This window comes from Stegostoma tigrinum, chromosome 25, assembly GCF_030684315.1.
Source record: "Stegostoma tigrinum isolate sSteTig4 chromosome 25, sSteTig4.hap1, whole genome shotgun sequence".
Lineage (NCBI taxonomy): Eukaryota > Metazoa > Chordata > Chondrichthyes > Orectolobiformes > Stegostomatidae > Stegostoma > Stegostoma tigrinum.
Genome location: NC_081378.1, coordinates 40,870,888 through 40,893,073, shown reverse-complemented (window position 1 = coordinate 40,893,073; position 22,186 = coordinate 40,870,888). Strand labels below are relative to the sequence as shown.

The 22,186-nt window shown below is 41.7% G+C and overlaps 1 protein-coding gene across 1 annotated transcript in view; it reads left to right on the top strand.

The window, feature by feature from the left end:
• The window catches only part of ano2b (anoctamin 2b), a 155,136-nt gene extending 133,700 nt beyond the window's left edge, over positions 1-21,436 (top strand). The window contains exon 26 of the mRNA XM_059654660.1: positions 21,324-21,436. Within this exon, the coding sequence (XP_059510643.1) occupies positions 21,324-21,365 (42 nt within the window). The 3' untranslated portion in view covers positions 21,366-21,436. The remainder of the gene's footprint in view (positions 1-21,323) is intronic.
• The last annotated feature ends 750 nt before the right edge of the window (positions 21,437-22,186 follow it).

The following is a 22,186-nucleotide window of genomic DNA, read 5'->3' as shown; positions in this document are numbered from 1 at the left end:
TTGTTCCTTTTTTACTCCATTGAATGTGGCAGTATCTATTTCAAATGTACACTTATCTAAGAATTTGACTCTTTACAGATGGAGCACTCAATCATATTAAAGTCGGTAAGAGTCTGAAAATTACAAAATGATTTGCTGTGTCATTTTTCAAACTGACAATCATTAAAAAGCAATCAGTCACATGCTTGGAATTCTCATTTTGGATGCTCCATCATTGAATTCATTTAAGGATGGGATAGGTAGATTTTTGTTCTCCCAGATTTTTTATTCTATTTTCATTCTTGCTAAAATTGGTTCGAGCAGAAATTTGAAAAATAAATTATTTTCTTAGCAAAATCAGAAATTTTGAGAGTAATTTACTCATTAGCCATATGCAAAGCAGGTACTCTTGGCTGTTATTCCTGTAGGTTTAGTACTGTTGGCTCTGTGTACTCATAAACCTTTGTGGACAGTTCAGGAAAGGGTTATTACATTGATAGTATGAAAAACTACATTTACACCAGCATACTGTGAACTGTTAGCACTGATTCCAAATGTTATTTAGTACCATGTGCAGTTCCTGATTCTCAGGACAAATGCTTTTTTTTCTCTGATCAAAAGAACTTTCTAATTCTGTTAAACCTGAGACTGCCTGGTAATCTTACTTCGGTTATTTTTGACATCACTTCCTGTCCCTTGCATTAGGCAAGGTGCTCTGGCCTTCACTGTTAACTCTGGGAAGTGGAACTCCATAATTCATCTTGTTTGCCGGATAGTTGACTATTCAGTTGGAGAATAAATGCAGGAGAGGGCAATGTTTAGCTCATTCTGAAATAACTCTACAAGGAGGCCAATATTCTGTCACCAAGTTACCCTTTATTTACATGTGCATAGTTCGTGACACTGGTCCAACTAGCTCAGGTCTGGCTACTAGAATAAACAGAACCCCAGATACACCTGTTTATATCTGTCAGCTAGGGCTCACTAAATGGATCAGGTTTTAAGCCCTAGTAAGGGAGCTAATATTCTATGAGGTCCACCTGGATGACCTTGTTACAATCACTGCACATTGCTCTGAAATCCAAAGTGACAGTTATCATTCCAAACAATATTTGGACATGGATACCACTTTTGCCAAGCTTTTATTTACACTATCCTTTCTTTACTCAACCTAGCAGAGAATGGTGCAAGGTATTTGCTGTGATTCATGACAAAAGAAGAAAAATGCAACATCGAGCAATCTGCAAGAAATGCAAACATGTGGTCAAGTGCAATTTACACAGATGTGTTGCATTTTCTGTAAACAAGTAGAGAAATTATCAAACACATTTTTATGATAATGTTGCCTCTTTGAAACTCAAGTTGAAGCAGGAGGGTAAGATGGAAGGATAAGATCACTTAAATTTAAACAGAGCTTGTGAAAGCTTACCAGTTAAACTGATTCATTATTTCACAGACAAAGGAAACATTTCCAAGACCAGATCTCCTTGGAACAGATTAATTATATTGCAACATACTAACTGAGGATTAAAAATAGGTTAAAGTGTCCTGTTAATTGATTGCTCCAATGCTTTGAATGCTGCTTCAAATAGGTGACCACTGGTTGTGAATTTCCAAAGCTACCGGCAAGATAAAAGGGGGAGAAAAAAGTAAATGACTGTCCATAAGACCATAAGATATAGGAGTGGAAGTAAGGCCATTGGGCCCATCAAGTCCATTCTGCCATTTAAATCATGGCTGATGGGCATTTCAACACCACTTCCCTGCACTCTCTCCATAGCCCTTGATTCCTTTTGAGATCAAGAATTTGTCGATCTCTGCCTTGAAGGCATCCAATGTCCCGGCCTCCACTGCACTCTGCGGCAATGAATTCCACCAGCGCACCACTCTCTGGCTGAAGAAATGTCGTTTCATTTCAGTTTTAAATCTACCCGCTCTAATTTTAAGGCTTTGCCCATGGGTCCTAGTCTCCCCACCTAACGGAAACAACTTCCTAGCATCCACCCCTTCTAAACCATACATTATCTTGTAAGTTTCTATTAGATCTCCCCTCAATCTTCTAAACTCTAATGAGTACAATCCCAGGATCCTTAGCCGTTCATCATACGCTAAACCTACCATTCCAGGGATCATCAGTGTGAATCTCTGCTGGACACGCACCAGGGCTAGTATGTCCTTCCTGAGGTGTGGGGTCCAAAATTGGACACAGTATTCTAAATGGGGCCTAACTAGAGCCTTATAAAGCCTCAGAAGTACATCGCTGCATTTATATTCCAACCGTCTTGAGATAAATGTCAACATTACATTCACTTTCTTAATTACGGACTCTACCTGCAAGTTAACCTTTAGAGAATCCTGGACCAACGCTCCCAGATCCCTTTGCACTTCTGATTTGCGAATTTTCTCACTGTTTAGAAAATAGCCCATGCCTGGATTCTTTTTTCCAAAGTGCAAAACCTCACATTTACTCACATTGAATTTCATCAGCCATTTCCTGGACCACTCTCCTAAACTGTCTAAATCTTTCTGCAGCTTCCCCACCTCTTCACTACTAGCTGCCTGTCCACCTACCTTTGTATCAATTGAAACATTAACTGGTTGTCACGTCGGTACATTAAATTTAGATGGAGCTTACTTTAAGGCTTAGAGAATTCTGTAAGAGCCAAAGATTCTTTCTTTTAGAGCTGAGAGCTGTTCTCTTTGCAGATGACAGTTGGCTCTCCCTCAATTTTCTAAATGCCCTCATCTTTCATACCCTTGTTGACATATCAATTTCTTACAACAGGATTGGTCCTACGTTGTCAAAACCATCAGATTTTAGTTTAATTGGTCTTTGGTATCTTGTGGCCATGTTTAAAGTAATTGGCTAACTTCAACATCTGTTTTTTCAGTAAATATGCTGCTTTGCCTGCTAACACTGCAGCCTTTTGATACAAATATTTCAATTCAGGTGCTCCACAAACTCATAGACATCATTTTTAAACCTCTAAGCATAGAAAAAGCACATCATCTTTTAAAAAGACCACACACTGCTTTCCATGTAGCATTTTACAAACAGCAAATTCTAACATCCTGCCTTCCAACCCATGAGTACTCTACCAAACTTCTCAATAAGGCACATCTTGCAAAATGTTCTCCATCATCCGCTAGGTATTAATTGTAGCATTTTTTTGGGAAATCCTCATTTAAACATAATTGCAGGTAAGCATGGATAGTGTCCATCTTTAAGAAGGACAGCCCTCCTACCAGCTTTGGAAATAAATCCTCTACCCGAGGGACTGGGAATTAATCTAGCTACCGAGCCATTAACTGACCCTTCAGGATTTAAAATCTGCATTATAGCTGCTGCCCATTCTACAATGGGAATGATTCAATGATTCCTTTGTTTTCTAGCCTCCTGATTTCTATCTCTACTTTTATCAGTACGGCAAAGTGTTCTGGGTGGGTCTTGCAGAATCATCGAATTGCTTCTTGGTCCATATGCAGGGTGGCCTTCGCTCCTTTGGTAGTCCCCAGATCTTCCTGAAAAATGTCTGGGTATTTAATTAGGACTTCACTCAGGCAGGTATTTTCTAATCGAAAAATGATGAGGCAATCGAGGCGAATCTCTTGCATTTAATCAAGCTTGGATATGAGCCTTTTACTACAACGCCGGTAACTGAACCAACAGCTTTCCATAAGACACCAGAAATAAAGTTTTACCTTTAATCTGTAAAGGTTCCCCGGCATAGGTTCTCCCTCTAGCTGAGGTCTTGCGCAAACTTAAGCATTGGAGACCAGAGCAAATTTTGTTAAAACTCGTTCTGCAATCATTGATATTTCCGCACTGGTGTTGACCCTCAGTAGAGCTGATGACTATTTAACCAGACATTTATTTTGATCGGTTCTGATTTGGATGTTGCTCAGCAATTTAACAGTTCCAAACCAAATGTAGATGGACTTTCTAGGGTGTGAGCTCTCCTCGAAACCGACCTATGAGTTATCTTACTCAATTTAGCTCTACAGGATTCTTTAGCTGTCTCAAGGCCACATACCAGCAGCAACTCCAATAACTTACCTGCCTGGACCTTGAATAAAATTTTAACCATTTGGCTGAGGGTTTGAGCTTGTTTTGAGATTTTGGTATGGGCTGACCTAAAATCCCTTTGATCAGGATATGTCCTGAGCAAGGCTATGCAATTATATACACTCAAGTGGTGTTCCTTACGCTCAGTCAGAATGGCGAGGGGATCCACTTCCATCGGCATACCCTGCAACACCACATGGACTCCATCTACTGCATTTTCCAGTGAAAAAAGCTAGGTTTAGTACCTGTTGAAGTCCAGCTGGGCTTCGGCTAGTAGGCATCCTTGCATAGTTACATCATTAATCCCAAATAGCAAACAGTCTCTAAGCATCTCATTAAGGGTCAAAACAAAATCGTAGGCTTCTGTCAGTCTTCTTAATCTAGACAAAAATGCTGATATAGATTCCCTGGTTCTTGATTTGCTGAATAAAAATGGTAGCATCTCAGAATTAAAGGAGGTTTGGGGGTCACAATAATCTTTAACTATGGTCCATCAATTCTTAAAAGGTTTCAGTATCTGCTGTCTCAGGAAAAGTTAGGCTCCTAATGGTAGAAAAAAGCTGCAGCTCCATAGCCTGTCAGGAGAATTACTCATTGCTTTTCATTTGTCACAATAGCACTTGGCCAGAAAACAAAACATTCTTTCTACATATTTGGCCCAGTCCTCGATGGCAGGATAAAGCGAGTCAAGCTTCCCAATGAAGGCATGGAGTAAGAAACGCTCACCCCAGGTCAAAGACAACTGCTGCAAGAGAGTTTCTTCAGGATTGTGTGTTACTCTTGTCACCATTCAGGCCAGGTGATTCCACAGAGGCCAGTATCTCATCACCAACTCACCCTTTATTTACATGTGAATAGTCCTTGACTTTAGCACTGCCTCTTCACAGTCAGTTCTGAGTATCAGTGTCTCTGGGCATCCCCTCTTTATATGTCAGCTGGGGCTCCCTGTTTGAACCAGATTAACAGCCTCAATTTGGGAACTCATATTCTATAAGGCCCACCTGGCTGACTTCGCCATAATCCTTATGTTGATTAATTGCAAGATTTTTATCTTTTGACTGTTTAATTTATTTCTGTTGCTAACTTTATCTCATTTATGTGCCCATATCTTTATTTTGCTCTTTGCATTATATTTTAAAACACTTTGACTATTGGCGCTTTTCATTTTTTGCATTGTTTTCTGTAAGAATTCTTTATTGTGATTGGTTCTTTGGTTGTTTACATCACTGCAAATTTATGCTGGGAATCTCTGTTAACCATTTTATCAATCAGAAACTGCTTGGCCACAGAAACTGCTGGGCTTTTTTTTAGTTTCATGATGGGTGCCTTTACAAAGTGTGGAAAGGTGGCTCAGTGGTGAGCACTGCAGCCTCACAGTGCTAGGGAACCAGGTTCAATTCTAGCCTGAGGTGACTGTCTATGCGCATATGCTCCCCTTGTCTGAGTGGGTTTCCTCTGGGTTCTCTATCTTCCCCCCATCAGTCCAAAGATGTGCAGTTTAGGTAGATTGGCCATGCTAAATTGCCCTTAGTGTCCAGGAATGTAGGTTAGGTGGGTTAGCCATGGGAATGCACAGATAAGATGTGATCTTTTTGGAGGGTCAGTGAAATTCGATGGGCTGATTGGCCTGCTTCCACACTGCAGGGATTCTACCCAATTTGCTGCAATGATGCTATGGTATGAATGGGTAGAATAATGGGCAGTTGATTCATGACAACACCTCCAGTGAATATTTCATCGCTGGTATCACTGTAATATATTGCTGAGGGGCAATGCAAAAGTTTGCTGTTATATTTCCTTTTGAATCATGTTTTTGGGCACACAGGGGCTCCAATTAACAAAAAGCATTCATAGTATTATCATTAGGTCCTATTTCAAGATCTGTCAGAATTGGGCATGTGGGTTGATTGTAAAGCCATTTCAGCCATTAAAAGGTTGTTGATGGGCATAGATAAAGCCGAATATTTTGCTGCCAATGCTGTAATACGATTGGTGTGGGTATAAGTCAGAAGGCCATTTTTTACTTTGCTGAAAGGATGGGGAGAAAGAGATGCTCATCATTTGGAGCGATGTCCAATTTGCAGCAAGGACACCCCACCCACAAAGTAGCCCCTTCTATTGTTTGGCCTCACCTGGCCTTCAAACTTCATTTCTAACCCTCTGGCCTTCTCACCTCGCTAGCCTCCCTGAGCTCACTTACCCAAAACATTGCAATTATCTCTGTCCAGACACCATGGCTGTTTTCACCCTTGGGCCTACTTGCAGTTCCATTTCATATAATGACGGGTGCCCAAACTTCCAGCAGATTATAATGGTGTGACTGAGCAGCTATGGGTAGATTTAATGCCATCAGTCGTTTTTGTTCGTATTAGTCTTAGGTGCTGATACCATATGAGGAAGGATACCCACAAAAAAAGCCTTTGGCAGAATTAGGGTTCATCTTGCTAAACAGTAAAGATTAATTACATAGTACAGAATAGCTAGTTAAGCTATATCTCAAATACGTGACTTTCTGTCTCTTGTGAGACATTGGGCTCAATTAAAAATTATTGCCGTTACTGAAACATTCTGGTACACAATCCAGAGAGTTCTGGTGCTGCTGTGACTGCCAGAGTTGCCCGATGTCAGGGGCTGCGCTTCCTCCTGTTGATGATTGAACCTTTTCAAAGCTTCTTGCGGTCAACCATGGCCCTGTGTTGACCTCGTTGAACCATTCACTCTCCTTTTGTCCCCACCATATAAAATTCAGCTCAGCATTTCTGACAATGTAGCACTCCTCAGTGCACCACCCAGATTGTGTGCTCAGGAATGAGGAGTGGGGTTTAAACCCACAGCGTTCTGGCCTGACAGAAAGTGTGTTATAATGAACCGGGGTAACCCTAATAAGTCAAGGAAGCATTTTTGTTATTACTGCTGCCATTGAACATAGGAATAGTGATTTTCTTAAAAGGTATGCGAACATGTTGCTGATTGACCAATGATGAGGATAAAAATCAAACCCATGTGTACTTGTGGCCCAATCTTGAGATATCATAGAACTATATCAGAGATAAGGGGAAGTGCAGATGCTGGAAAATCCGAGATAACAAAGTGTGGAGCTGGATGAACACAGCAGGCCAAGCAACATCTCAGGAGCACAAAAGCTGACGTTTCAGGCCTAGACCCTTCATCAGAGAGATGATGAAGGGTCTAGGCCTGAAACATCAGCTTTTGCGCTCCTAAGATGCTGCTTGGCCTGCTGTGTTCATCCAGCTCCATACTTTGTTATACCATAGAACTGTCAGTGCTTTTATTTGTTTACACTCAGAAGTTGTGTTTTCACTTACTTCATAAAGTATGTATCCTTACCAAACACTTTGGTTAATGGTCTGAAGTGATCTGAGAATGGCTATCACCAGTTAGGGAACATCCTTAGAGAATTTAAAGTTGGTTTATTCTGAAGGCTTTGAGCAGTGTATGTAGAGCCATATATGACCAAAATATTCCAATTAACTAGCAAGTTGATAATTGCTTCAGTGCTAGCTGTTATGGGCTGGGTTAAATCTCTTCAAGATATATTTACAAGATTTTCTAGACCCTAACTTTTTCTTATTTTAAAGGTAATTGTAAGGTATTGCATTCCAGAAGTAATTTGATTGGTCAAATAACTCAATTTTAAGCAAAATTCACTACTTTTTCGCAACTGTTAAAATATAGACAAAATAAAAAGAATTAGCTTAACTGCAACTCCATCAAAATGCTTAACAAAATAATGTATATATTAACTACTACCAATTAGCTGTTCCAATAGAGGAACATCTAATAAACACACCCATGGAAAAAGGCAAAATTCAGTAAAATACATTGTCTCACAGACAATTCTCTAGTGCAGGAGGAAAAACATCAAGAGAAATCTCTGAGAGAGAAAGTAACAGAGAGCGACACACTGCAGCTTCCAAACCCAGCTTCAAGAGCCCAACTGAGAAACTAAAACTAGAAATCCTGGTTCTGTGTGACCTTGACCTCACCCCTACTGGCAGCTTCTATTGTTCCAACTTTAGAGCAAAAGCCCCAAGGCTTCACAAGCTTTGACTCTTTGAAACAACCGAGTGGTACCTCTGATTTCACATTTGCAAAAAAAAAGGACAAAATACATCTTTTAAAGCCATAGCATTGCCATATAGCTAAAGATAATGTCATCCATGTCCCCTGGAAATATAGTGTATTAATTAAATGCAAAATATCCATGTAAACCAAAAACTGGTTCAAATATATAGGACAGTTGATCCATATGCAGACCTTGAAAGTCCCAACATCTCACAATAAACTAATCTCACAATGAACGCAGATGTTCACTGCCATCCCAGACCTGTGGTGAGCCAAAATGACACTAATGGGTTATTAGGTAGTTTAATAGCCAAGTTAATGCTCCAGAATGTAGCCAAGAGTACACATACGTCCAAGAAAATATTGTTCATTATTTAAATTCATCTGCACTTTAATTTCACTTGATATATTTGTCACACTTCATTAGTATCCCAAGATAATATCACACATTTTTGACTTTCAGGTGATCTTTTTGAAAGGTCAAAAGTTGGGGCTGGGTTGGGACAGTGTGGGGGAAGGCGCCTGCATATTCTCATCACTTGGTCCCCGTGGTCCAGGTGGTGGCTAAATCATCCAGAGTTAAACTGTTTTCTAATGGATTCGTTTTCTGCTACAGAACATTGAGACCACTAATTTTTCAGCACACACCATTTCTAATGGTGAAGAGTGCATGATAGATTAATTCATGTTTTTAGGGGTTGCTAATTACAGTGCAGCAGTCAATGATTTATTGCAATTTTTTGGTAGTTTATTGAGTTTATTAAGAAGCAGAACTTTAGAAATAATATATTAGATGTTTTAAAAATGTATACAACAGTGACAATTGGGGTTGGCTCCCTAAAACAGAGGACAAACAGGCTGTCATTTCAGTGATAGTGGGAACTGCAGATGCTGTAGAATCCAAGATAACAAAGTGTGGAGCTGGATGAACACAGCAGGCCAAGCAGCATCTCAGGAGCACAAAAACTAGCAGCATCTCAGGAGTGCAAAAGCTAGCAGCATCTCAGGAGCGCAAATGTTTTTGCGCTCCCGAGATGCTGCTTGGCCTGCTGTGTTCATCTAGCTCCACACTTTGTTATCTAGGCTGTCATTTCAGTTTGTTAAGTCTCAGTCTTCCTCTTCTCTGTTTGGTCCATCTTGCATCTGCGTGGCAAGAACTGCTCAGTAACTGCTCTTTGGGAGAAACTCCTCTCTGCCTGAGTCATCTCTATTCTTGACCCCTGTGCAGATCCTTCAGTATGGATCTGAGTGAGCCTTGGCACAGCTACTAAGTTTTTGTGCTCTTTTAGCCCAAGATAGCCTTTTCATCAAATAATTTTACATGTCCAACATCTGTTCTTCAATGCATTACCATGACGTACTCCCTTATGTTTGTTGCTTCAGATGTAGCAATCACTTCATCACACTTACATCAGCATCCCAAGGTGATGTCACACATTCTTGACTTTCAGGTGATCTTTTTGTAAGATCAAAAGTTGGAGGTGGTGTGGGACGGTGTGGGGGACGGCGCCTGTATATTCTTATCATTTGGTCCCAATGTTCCAGGTGGTGGCTAAATCATCCAAAACTCAGTTCTCTTAAAAAATGCACGTAGCCAAGGGTACACGTGTGTCCAAGAAAAGCTGGTCATTATTTAAATTAAGCTGCACTTTAATTTCACTTGATATATTCAATTTAACTACGTCTAAATGAGCCACTGTCATTCGATGTTGTGTTACTTTTTCCCTGTAACTTCTTTTATTTTAAGTTGTAACCCATTAAATACTATTCTATCTAATTCAGGACCTCTGGACTCATAGAGCCCCAAAGTGTGGAAGCAGGCCATTTGGTCCACACTAACCCTCTGAAGAATATCCTACCTAGACCCAGTAACCTGCATTTCCCATGGTTAATCCACCTTGTCTGAACATCCCTGAGCAATTTAGCATGGCCAGTCTACCTAGCCTGCACATTTTTGGACTGTGGAAGAAAACTGAAGTAAGTGGATACATGAGAGATAATAAAATGTGAGGCTGGATGAACACAGCAGGCCAAGCAGCATCTCAGGAGCACAAAAGCTGACGTTTCGGGCCTAGACCCTTCATCAGAGAGGGGGATGGGGGGAGGGAACTGGAATAAATAGGGAGAGAGGGGGAGGCGGACCGAAGATGGAGAGTAAAGAAGATAGGTGGAGAAGGTGTGGGTGGGGAGGTAGGGAGGGGATAGGTCAGTCCAGGGAAGACGGACAGGTCAAGGAGGTGGGATGAGGTTAGTAGGTAGCTGGGGGTGCGGCTTGGGGTGGGAGGAAGGGATGGGTGAGAGGAAGAACCGGTTAGGGAGGCAGAGACAGGTTGGACTGGTTTTGGGATGCAGTGGGTGGGGGGGAAGAGCTGGGCTGGTTGTGTGGTGCAGTGGGGGGAGGGGATGAACTGGGCTGGTTTAGGGATGCAGTGGGGGAGGGGGAGATTTTGAAACTGGTGAAGTCCACATTGATACCATATGGCTGCAGGGTTCCCAGGCGGAATATGAGTTGCTGTTCCTGCAACCTTCGGGTGGCATCATTGTGGCAGTGCAGGAGGCCCATGATGGACATGTCATCAAGAGAATGGGAGGGGGAGTGGAAATGGTTTGCGACTGGGAGGTGCAGTTGTTTGTTGCGAACTGAGCGGAGGTGTTCTGCAAAGCGGTCCCCAAGCCTCCGCTTGGTTTCCCCAATGTAGAGAAAGCCGCACCGGGTACAGTGGATGCAGTATACCACATTGGCAGATGTGCAGGTGAACCTCTGCTTAATGTGGAATGTCATCTTGGGGCCTGGGATGGGGGTGAGGGAGGAGGTGTGGGGACAAGTGTAGCATTTCCTGCGGTTGCAGGGGAAGGTGCCGGGTGTGGTGGGGTTGGAGGGCAGTGTGGAGCGAACAAGGGAGTCACGGAGAGAGTGGTCTCTCCGGAAAGCAGACAGGGGTGGGGATGGAAAAATGTCTTGGGTGGTGGGGTCGGATTGTAAATGGCGGAAGTGTCGGAGGATAATGCGTTGTATCCGGAGGTTGGTAGGGTGGTGTGTGAGAACGAGGGGGATCCTCTTGGGGCGGTTGTGGCGGGGGCGGGGTGTGAGGGATGTGTCGCGGGAAATGCGGGAGACGCGGTCAAGGGCGTTCTCAATCACCGTGGGGGGGAAGTTGCGGTCCTTAAAGAACTTGGACATCTGGGATGTGCGGGAGTGGAATGTCTTATCGTGGGAGCAGATGCGGCGGAGGCGGAGGAATTGGGAATAGGGGATGGAATTTTTGCAGGAGGGTGGGTGGGAGGAGGTGTATTCTAGGTAGCTGTGGGAGTCGGTGGGCTTGAAATGGACATCAGTTACAAGCTGGTTGCCTGAGATGGAGACTGAGAGGTCCAGGAAGGTGAGGGATGTGCTGGAGATGGCCCAGGTGAACTGAAGGTTGGGGTGGAAGGTGTTGGTGAAGTGGATGAACTGTTCGAGCTCCTCTGGGGAGCAAGAGGCGGCGCCGATACAGTCATCAATGTACCGGAGGAAGAGGTGGGGTTTGGGGCCTGTGTAGGTGCGGAAGATGGACTGTTCCACGTAACCTACAAAGAGGCAGGCACAGGGAGAATGTGCAAACTTCGAACAGACATTTGCCCAAGGCTGGGATTGAACTCAGGTCCTTGTTTGTTTTGCTTGTTTGTTCTTTCTTACAAAAACATTACACATAATTTTCTCAAAATTAACTTGCTAAATTATACTCAATTTGTCCTTCTTTAAAAATTATGTCAAATTCATATCTGACACTAGACTTAAGAGTTTCATTTGTGTAAAGCCTCAGCTATGTCGTTTGTCTGACACGTTTCATTAGTGGTCACTTAATTTCTTCTGAACAATCTGTCCCATTTTGTTTGATGTAAAATTCAAACCAACTAAGCTATTTCCATTGTATTGTTCTAAATTGCAACTGAAAGATTTAAATGTATTTGCCCTTTAAACTTCAATTGAATTTTTTATTGCATGCTCGACCTGGCAACTTGCATCAAGTAATTTTATCAATCTCAATACAGAAGCAATTACACCCAGGCTCGGTGGTTTTAAACAGTGCTTTTATTTTGATTACTTAAGTGATCCTGTGTAGTTTAGTGTTTCCTGTTCGTAAACACTTTGTCTCTGCAAAATTGCCACTTCTTGCTTTAAATCTGTTCAAAACCTAGAAACAAACAAACTCTGCTGGGACTCCGGAAGAAGCCCAGTGGGTTAATAGTGTTCAAATATATGTTTAAGTTTGGAAATCCAAAATATAGTCCTGTCCAAAATCTCACATCTCAGCCACGGAAGGTGGGTGATAAGATTTAAACACCTGTCAACAGAATAAGTTAACTCTCTGGTCCAAGGAGGGGTAGGGCTCAAGTCACCATGTGGCATCACATTGTACTTAGAGCTACACTGTTTAAGAAAACATATGAAATCTTCTGATAATTTTTAAACAAACTTGTAAAATTTCTATTGTCTTAAGGAAAATCTTTTTCAAGATTTTTTCCAAGACCAACCTTAATAATTCTCATTCCAAATTCTGAGTTCAAATTGGATATATTTCAAAAACATAGAACACAGAACAGTACAGCACAGAACAGGCCCTTCAGCCCACAATGTTGTGCCGACCATTGATCCTCATGTATGCACCCTCAAATTTCTGTGACCATATGCATGTCCAGCAGTCTCTTAAATGACCCCAATGACCTTGCTTCCACAACTGCTGCTGGCAACGCATTCCATGCTCTCACAACTCTCTGTGTAAAGAACCCGCTTCTGACATCCTCTCTATACTTTCCTCCAACCAGCTTAAAACTATGACCCCTCATGCTAGCCATTTCTGCCCTGGGAAATAGTCTCTGGCTATCAACTCTATCTATGCCTCTCATTATCTTGTATACCTCAATTAGGTCCCCTCTCCTCCTCCTTTTCTCCAATGAAAAGAGACCGAGCTCAGTCAACCTCTCTTCATAAGATAAGCCCTCCAGTCCAGGCAGCATCCTGGTAAACCTCCTCTGAACCCTCAACAAAGCATCCACATCTTTCCTATAATAGGGCGACCAGAACTGGACGCAGTATTCCAAGTGCGGTCTAACCAAAGTTTTGCAGAGCTGCAACAAGATCTCATGACTCTTAAACTCAATCCCCCTGTTAATAAAAGCCAAAACACCATATGCTTTCTTAACAACCCTGTCCACTTGGGTGGCCATTTTAAGGGATCTATGTATCCGCACACCAAGATCCCTCTGTTCCTCCACACTGCCAAGAATCCTATCCTTAATCCTGTACTCAGCTTTCAAATTCAACCTTCCAAAATGCATCACCTCGCATTTATCCAGGTTGAACTCCATCTGCCACCTCTCAGCCCATCTCTGCATCCTGTCAATGTCCCGCTGCAGCCTACAACAGCCCTCTATACTGTCAACGACACCTCCGACCTTTGTGTCGTCTGCAAACTTGCTGACCCATCCTTCAATCCCCTCATCCAAGTCATTAATAAAAATTACAAACAGTAGAGGCCCAAGGACAGAGCCCTGTGGAACCTCACTCACCACTGACTTCCAGGCAGAATATTTTCCTTCCACTACCACTCGCTGTCTTCTCTTGGCCAGCCAATTCTGTATCCAGACAGCTAAGTTCCCCTGTATTCCATTCCTCCTGACCTTCTGAATGAGCCTACCATAGAGAACCTTATCAAATGCCTTACTGAAGTCCATATACACCACATCCACAGCTCGACCCTCATTAACTTTTCTAGTCACATCCTCAAAAAACTCGATAAGGTTTGTGAGGCATGATCTGCCCCTCACAAAGCCGTGTTGACTGCATTTGATCAAGCCATGCTCTTCCAGATGGTCATAAATCCTATCCCTCAGAATCCTTTCTAACACCTTGCAGACGACAGACGTGAGACTTACTGGTCTGTAATTGCCAGGGATTTCCCTATTTCCTTTCTTGAAGAGAGGAGTTACATTTGCCTCTCTTCAGTCCTCAGGTACGACTCCAGTGGAGAGCGAGGATGCAAAGATCTTCGCAAGTGGCGAAGCAATTGCATTTCTCGCTTCCCAAAGCAGCCGAGGACAAATCTGGTCCGGGCCTGGCGACTTGTCAATCTTAATGTTTGACAAAATTTTCAGCACATCAGCTTCCTCTATCTCTATCCATTCCAGCATGCACACCTGCTCTTCAAAGGTTTCATTCACTACAAAGTTCGTTTCTTTCGTAAAGACAGAAGCAAAAAACTCATTTAGGGCTTCCCTAACAATTGCTCCCAGTCCATGCTTCCTAACTCATGTCTAATCGCATCATAGTTTCCTTTTCCCCAATTAAATATCCTCCCATTTTGCCTAATCCTCTCCTTCTCCATAGCTATGTAGAATGTGAGGCAGTTATAGTCACTATCACCAAAATGCTCTCCCACCACAAGATCTGATACCTGCCCCGGCTCGTTTCCGAGCACCAAGTCTAGAATGGCCTCTCCCCTCGTCGGCCTGTCAACGTACTGCGTTAGGAAACCCTCCTGAACACACCTTACAAAACAGCTCCATTCAAATCTTCTGCTCGAAGGAGGTTCCAATCAATATTAGGAAAGTTAAAGTCACCCATTACAACAACCCTACTGCGTCCACACTTTTCCAAAATCTGTCGACCTATGCTTTCTTCAATCTCCCTGCTGCTATTGGGGGGCCTGTAGTAAACCCCTAACGAGGTGACTACTCCTTGCTGTTCCTAATTTCCACCCATACTGACTCGGTAGGCAGATCTTCCTCGACAATGGAAGCTTCTGTAGCTGTGATACTCTCTCTGATTAGTAGTGCTACACCCCCTCCTCTTTATCCCCACTCCCTATTCTTTTTAAATGTTCTAAACCCTGGAACATCCAGCAACCATTCCTGCCCATGAGAAACCCATGGTTTCTGTTATGTCCACAACATCATAGCACCAGGTACTGATCCATGCTCTAAGTTCATCACTTTTATTCCTGATACGCCTTGCATTAAAGCAAACACACTTTAACCGATCCCTTGGCTCCTTCCCAGGAAAATCCTTCCCACTAGCTGGTCTACCTCTTGCTACTGCCTCACCTGCATCAACTCTCACCTCCGGTATACAGCTCAGGTTCCCACCCCCCTGCCATACTAGTTTAAACCTTCTCGAACTACTCGAGCAAACCTTCCACCCAGGACATTGGTCCCCTTCCAGTTCAGATGCAACCCGTCCTTCTTGTACAGGTCCCACCTTCCCCAGAAGGCATCCCAATTATCTACATATCTGAAGCCCTCCCTCCTACACCAGCTGCGTAGCCACGTGTTAAGCTGCGCCTGCTCCCTGTTCCTCACCTCGCTATCTCGTGGGACCGGTAGTAAACCAGAGAACACAACTCTGTTCGTCCTGCTTTTTTGAAGAATAGGTGAAATCATTTTCTTCCACAGAATTGTCTTTTCTACAACAGTCTTAAAAAATCCCCTTTAAAAGTATTCAAAGAAATAAAATCTGAAAATCTTGAATCTACGATGTTATCAGACTATTTACTGTTTTAGGGCTGATTACAGTCAAATGTAAGTGATCCTGTCATGGGGATTCTCTGTGAGTACAATCCGATTTTCACAGAGGCTCCTTGAACTTCACTGGGGGAAAGGGACTTGTTGATCTCTTCCCTAACTGTGCCTAAGTGTCCTACTCCTCTGTCCTCCCATTCCGGCTCCTGGGTGACATTACACACCAGCTTTCTCTCAGTACATAGAGATGGAACAGTGAGAGAAACAATGTCAACTACATTCTCAAGGTTATCTGCCTTGTCTAGCAAGATAATAGTCCCAGTTGCTGTCTGTTCATGGATTTCTGTCTGGTGTGTTTTGATTTTTGCTATATCAAGGGAAAAGTTGATTTTATCATCAATTTTAACATCAACACCCAGTTTGCCTGTCACACGCTGGGCCTACCTGCAGCCATTTCTTTTATTACACATAATGGGTACATTGCTTTCCTTATAGTAATCATTTTTATCCTGCAGCTGTTTTACTTTTTCTTTACCAACTGTAAAGCATGCAAATGAGCACTGTAGGCTAACTTATTCTGAACTGTTCCTAACTCAGTTGTTCCTTTCATCACCTCATTCGAAAGTCTATCAAGGACACAGTCATAATTACTATCACATATTTCTATAGCATCCAGTACAGCTCCCATTGCCCATGATCTTAATTTCTCGATCAAACTACCTAGTAGTCACACATTAGCACATCCCCGTGACATGGTGACTTCGATCAAAGGACTAAGGCTTCTCACAGCTTCTCAAACTTAAAGCCAATTAAACCATGCCTCCTGCGATCCCATCCTTGTCATCAATTTTGTTTTGGGCTTTGTGATCACACAGTTACTTAATATAGAAAGCTCGTAATTTATTGCAATTTGCAAATAGCTTATTGCATTTCTTTTAAGAAGCAGTAATTTCGATATGATATGTTTTAATTAATTAAAGAAGTTATACAACTATGACAATTGGGGATGGTTCACTTTCATTAACTTTGTGCGGATAATATCCTGTTCTCTCAGCCGCGGTGTTAGGGATCTCTTTCCTCAGTCTTCTTCCTCTCTTTGTGGTCTGTCTTCCATCTGCCTGCTGAGAACTGCTCATTGGTCAAAACTTCCCTGCGCCCATGCCTACTCTATTCTGGGTTCCTACATGTGTCCTCCAGTGTGGGTTTGATGTGGCCCTAGTGCATGGAGCTTGGCCCCTTAACTCTCCTAGCCACTACACAGCTTTCCCAGTATGGAGAGAGATAATAGGAACTGCAGATGCCGGAGAATCCGAGATAGCAAGGTGTGGAGCTGGATGAACACAGCAGGCCAAGTAGCATCTTAGAAGCAGGAAAGCTGATGTTTCGGGCCTAGACCCTTCAAACCCGAAACGTCAGCTTTCCTGCTCCTAAGATGCTGCTTGGTCTGATGTGTTCATCCAGCTCTACACCTTGTCTTCCCAGTGTGGATACAGCTTCTCTAACGTCCACAGTCCCAGTGCAGTTATTTCAATGTTACATTGGCTTTGCCTCTGTGGGCTTGCATCTGGTGCTGCCTGTCCTCTATACTCCTCTCAATGAGCCTGGCATTTATTGTTTTATCATCTTTATAGGGGTAGGTTATTTTCTCAGTGTCAGTCAGTGATCTGAATCCTTTTGGTCAATAGCCATGGGACAGTCACTCTTGACATCAAATTATTGTCACCCCTTTGTCCACCCACCTCTGAGGGCTAGATTTCCATTCCTTCTTAGCTCAATTTTCAAAAACAATGCACTGATCATAGAGTGTGTTTGGCACCGGATGATTTGTTAATGCTAATCTCTTTTTTGTTGTAATTCTCTCCTTTGTTTTCATATGCTAAAACTTTGGAAAGTTGCTTATCTTCTGTAATAAGCTGTTAAATGAAATTTCATGCTTCATAGTGAATACTAGGTAAGGTCACCTTTTAAGATATTCAACCCAGTATTCAACAAGGGCTGTTAAATAAAAGTTGAAGACCTCTATTTCATGTCCACATTCAACTTACCTTCCTTCCAAGCAATTGCTAGACATGATTTTTGCTACATACAATCATTGACAAAGCCGAAAACTACATTGCTAATACTTACAGGAAAGGCAGGATTTACCATTGATTTTCCACTTACTGTTAAGTAAAACCAGAAAAATTTTAAACTTGAAAATTTCCATGAGTAAGTGGTTAGAGTTAATGTCAGGAAATTTGAGAAATCTAATAAACATAACATCATTGAGTGTTACACTTGACAGTATACTCCATGGCCTTGCCAACTCATCAAAGATTCTCCCTAAAGTTTAGCATGAAGAAAATGTGTTGCATATACGTAGCACCTTATAATTAGCACCATTTTGTTTTAATATAATATCATGCCTAGTACCATCACATCATATTCTCAACTTCAAACTAATTTTGTACAGTAAAACTGTAAACAAAAGTTGCTGGAAAAATATGGTGTTCCTGACGTTTTTGTGCATTTGGACCATTCCTGTGTCTCAACAAAATACTGATGTAACTCAAGGGTTTCAGGGAAGGGCAAAAGACTCTGATCACATTGAATGGGTTGTTATATTATCGATTTGGTTCCAGACCTGACGCTTTAACTCTAAGGTAGTTAAATAACTTCATGACGTGTGATGTTCTAGTATAAGGGAACCCCCTGCCTCATGTTCAGTTGTTGTTGTAGTTGCAGTAGCAGTAGTAAACACAATACACAGGCTGTGTAATATGACATTTTATTTTATTCATTCATGGGATGTGGCTATTGATGGCTCATTGGTACTTATTGCCTGTTCCTCATTGCCCAAAGGACAGTTCAGAGTCAACTGCATTGCTGTGGGTCTCCACAGGCCAGGCTAGTTAAGGGCAGGAATAACCTTCCATAAAGAACATTTGCAAACTAGATGGGTTTTTCTGACAATCAGAAATGGCATTCTTAGACTATTAATTCCACATTTTTTATTGAATTCAAGTTCCAACAACCTGCAATGGGAGATTTGAGCATGATTGTCGAGACCATTAACTGGGTCTCCTAATTAGCATGTTAGTGTTAATACCACTAGGCCATTGCCTAGCAATTTTTTACAAATTCATTCATGGGATGTGGGCGTCACTGACTGGACCAGCATTTATTGCTCATTCTGAATTGCCCAGAGGGCAGTTAAGAGTTAATCATGTTGCTACCAGTTTGAGGTTATATTTAGGCCAGATTAGATGAGGATGGCAGATTTCCTTCCTTAAAGGGCATTAGTGAATCAGATGGGTTTTTCCTAACAATCAGCAATGGTTTCATGGCCATCATTAAGCTTTTATTTTGAGATTATTATTAAATTCAAATGTCACCACCTGCCATGGCAGGATTCAAAGCCAGATCCCCAGAAGATTACCTAGGTTTCTCAATTAATAGCCTAGCATATAATACTACGAGACGGTCACCTACCTGTATGTAACTAGTTAGTGTTGTTAATAAACTTCAAGGCATTTGTTGCAACAAGAAATCAGTCTTTGTGATGTATTTAAGAAGGGATATGAATAGGTACTACTTGGACCATGTCATTCTAAATGTGCTGTTTCACTAGAAACCCCATCATGTTTGCAGGTTTCCGCAGTAAGTGATGATAGCCCCCAGGTATAGGTCAGCAATATCAGTCCATTATTTTCAAATGGTGAATTATTGTAAGTTAAGATTCTAATAGCTGCTATGTGTTGTCTAGTCATTCAACCTGGACATAATTACATGTGTGCATGTTCATCTGCAATTTGATAGAAATCTACATCTAAGTTAGATGCATGCACTGCAGAATCAGATAAATTAAAACATAGGTAGGAATCATTGATAACGGGAACTGCAGATGCTGGAGAATCCAAGATAAGTAGGAATAAATCATTCACCCTTTATACCAATGCTCATGTTAATTTTTTAAGTAATGCTTTCTACTCTATCCTTACTGTCTTACCATTTTCCATTATCCACTTGTAGTCTTCATTTTCAAGTGCATTTCCAATTTCAACTTAAGTGACTTGATAAGAAATGGGTTTGCAAAAGTAAACTCTTGCCTTGAAGCCTCTTTGATAGGGAGCGTGCATCAAAAATCTGGCTTTTATGTCTGTTAAAATGAATGCATGTAAAATGGAGGGGAGTAAGTGCCTGAATTCCTCATGTGTTCTCTCAGCCAAGAGCACTTTGCAGCTACACTCCAAGTGGCAAAATTAGCAAATATCCTCAAACTCAATATCTATTATTGGTGAAACATTCCATGTTCCAACAGCCTTTTGACTGACATAACTTCACAGAGCTCAGTGTTGATAGCATGTGCAAGCAGCTACAAAGGATCTGATTGCAAAACCATGAGCTCTAGTATGCACTGTTGAATTAATGGATCGGAAAAGTAGTTTGAAAGGTCAACGCTCATCAATTGATTTGAAATGTGTGTGTTAAATGGTGTGCACATTTTTATGGTACTGAGATTCTGTCAACCTTGTAGGCAGCCCCAGATTCCATTTTTTTTTCTGGTGGCCTTGAAACAATTTTGCAGGATTGTAGCTCCTATATGTTTTACTAAAATTCCTGTCTGTGCTATTTTAATCTTTCTTGTGAAGGAATTAGCAACTCCGCAATGTCAGAAACAATGTCAGTCAAGATCAATGAGGACTTGGATATTGTTATTCCAGAGTGATTTCTGGCCCTGCTTTGATTCAAACATTTTTTTCTTTTCATCATAGTTAATGTAACTCCATAAACTTCTACTATATTGTGCATTCATTTTATTCAATGTATATTAATTATTTGATTTAACCATTTTTGTTGTTACTTCCTTCATCTGATTACTTGAAGACATATGACATTCTAATATTTATCATTTAATAGTTCTTTCAACTTTCAACAGTTTTGCCTATGAAAAATAATGCAATTCAACCTATAGGTGCAAGGAATGCTCTGAGATAGGAACATAAAATGGTGGGAAAACTCAGCAGGTCAGGCAGCATTTGTGTAGAGAAACTAATTAATGTTTCAGGTTGATGAAATTTTAACAGAATCATGAAGGGTTGGAAATGTGAGAGTTCTCAAGTCAGGGGAAGTGGTAAAGAAGAAGAAAGAACAAAGCAGATGTTCTGGGATATGGTGAAGGGCAGGAGATGTTAAAGTCAATAGCCCATGATGTAGCAGTTAAGAAGAGTGGCAATGGATATAGTGAAGAAATAGCAGTGGTTTCCAAATGCAGTGTGATGGCTGCATAAGAACAATTTGAATGCAAATTGAATGGATAATGGAAGAAATCAATGATGACTAGCCCAACTAAAATAAAAGTAACGTAGGAATAAATGACTCTTTTTGTGGTTGGCAGGGTTGGCACTTGGTCTAGAGGAGTGGGCAGGAGGAGGAGGCTGAGACAGGCAGTAAGCAGCAAATAGAGGAGCAGGCTGGATGTTGACCCTGAGAAAGGCAGTCAGCAGCATCTAGAGGAGCAGAAGTAAAGAGGTGCTATGAGAGGACATCAGCAGCATCTTGAGGTACAGATGAGTGGAGGACTTTAAGATGGGCATTATTGACAAAGTTGAATCCTTTCAACATAGTGCGCCTGAGGTGGCTGAGAGACTATCGTCCATCTCTTTGTTGAATATGCCTTGAAAAAATGATCTAGAAAGATTTTTTTTTGTTGCAGCTCATCTCAAGTCAGTCCATGATGGAGGATTCTGCTATATGAGCGTTCCCCAAAGATGTACCCCAAGACAAGCATCGGCTCTGGACAATCAATTTGGTGAAAGACACTCTTTGATCTGCTTGAAACTTGCTGATCTTCCAATGCAACTACAGACTGGCACATTCCAAGGTCCAGGACAATGTGCTGAACCTTGGGAAAGCTGCCGCAAAGCCACAGTAGGAAAAGGTTGCTGGGAAAAGTTTTCAAAACTGCTGCTTTTTAAAAAAATTGCCTTTTACCTATCACCTGGTTGCTATGGGCTGCTACAAATCGCTGCCAATAGCTTTAGTATCCAACCTCCGTCTCTATGATGGGGTTTCCTGGATCAAATATCACTGTAGGCATGACATGGCCTATGTTCTTCCTGGACTATGTCCTTGTGGCATATGTCACAAAAAGTGGGTTCCTGTTGAGTTCGATATATTAATATTTATTAACAACTCTAATTATTGATACTGTTATCAGATCACACACACACAGTCACAGTTCTATGCTTATTGCTATTATGGCTACATTAAATATTTGTAATAGTAGAGAAGACTGACTGACTGCTCACTACTGTGATACTGAAGGCATCTTTATATTGGAGCATCACTTGTTGCATTGTTATCCAACTGCCTTAAAGATATACTGCGTGGCTGGTCTGGAATCTACGCTATAATGCAACATATAGAAATAGAGGATTGATCGATTGATAATGTAACTGGAAAAACTGGTGAATGAAAGATGGTATCAGCTTACTAAGACATTGAGACTGTTTCTGTGGAAGTTTCAACCTGTGTAAGTTGGACGGACTACATTTTGTTATGATTGGAATGAGAGCT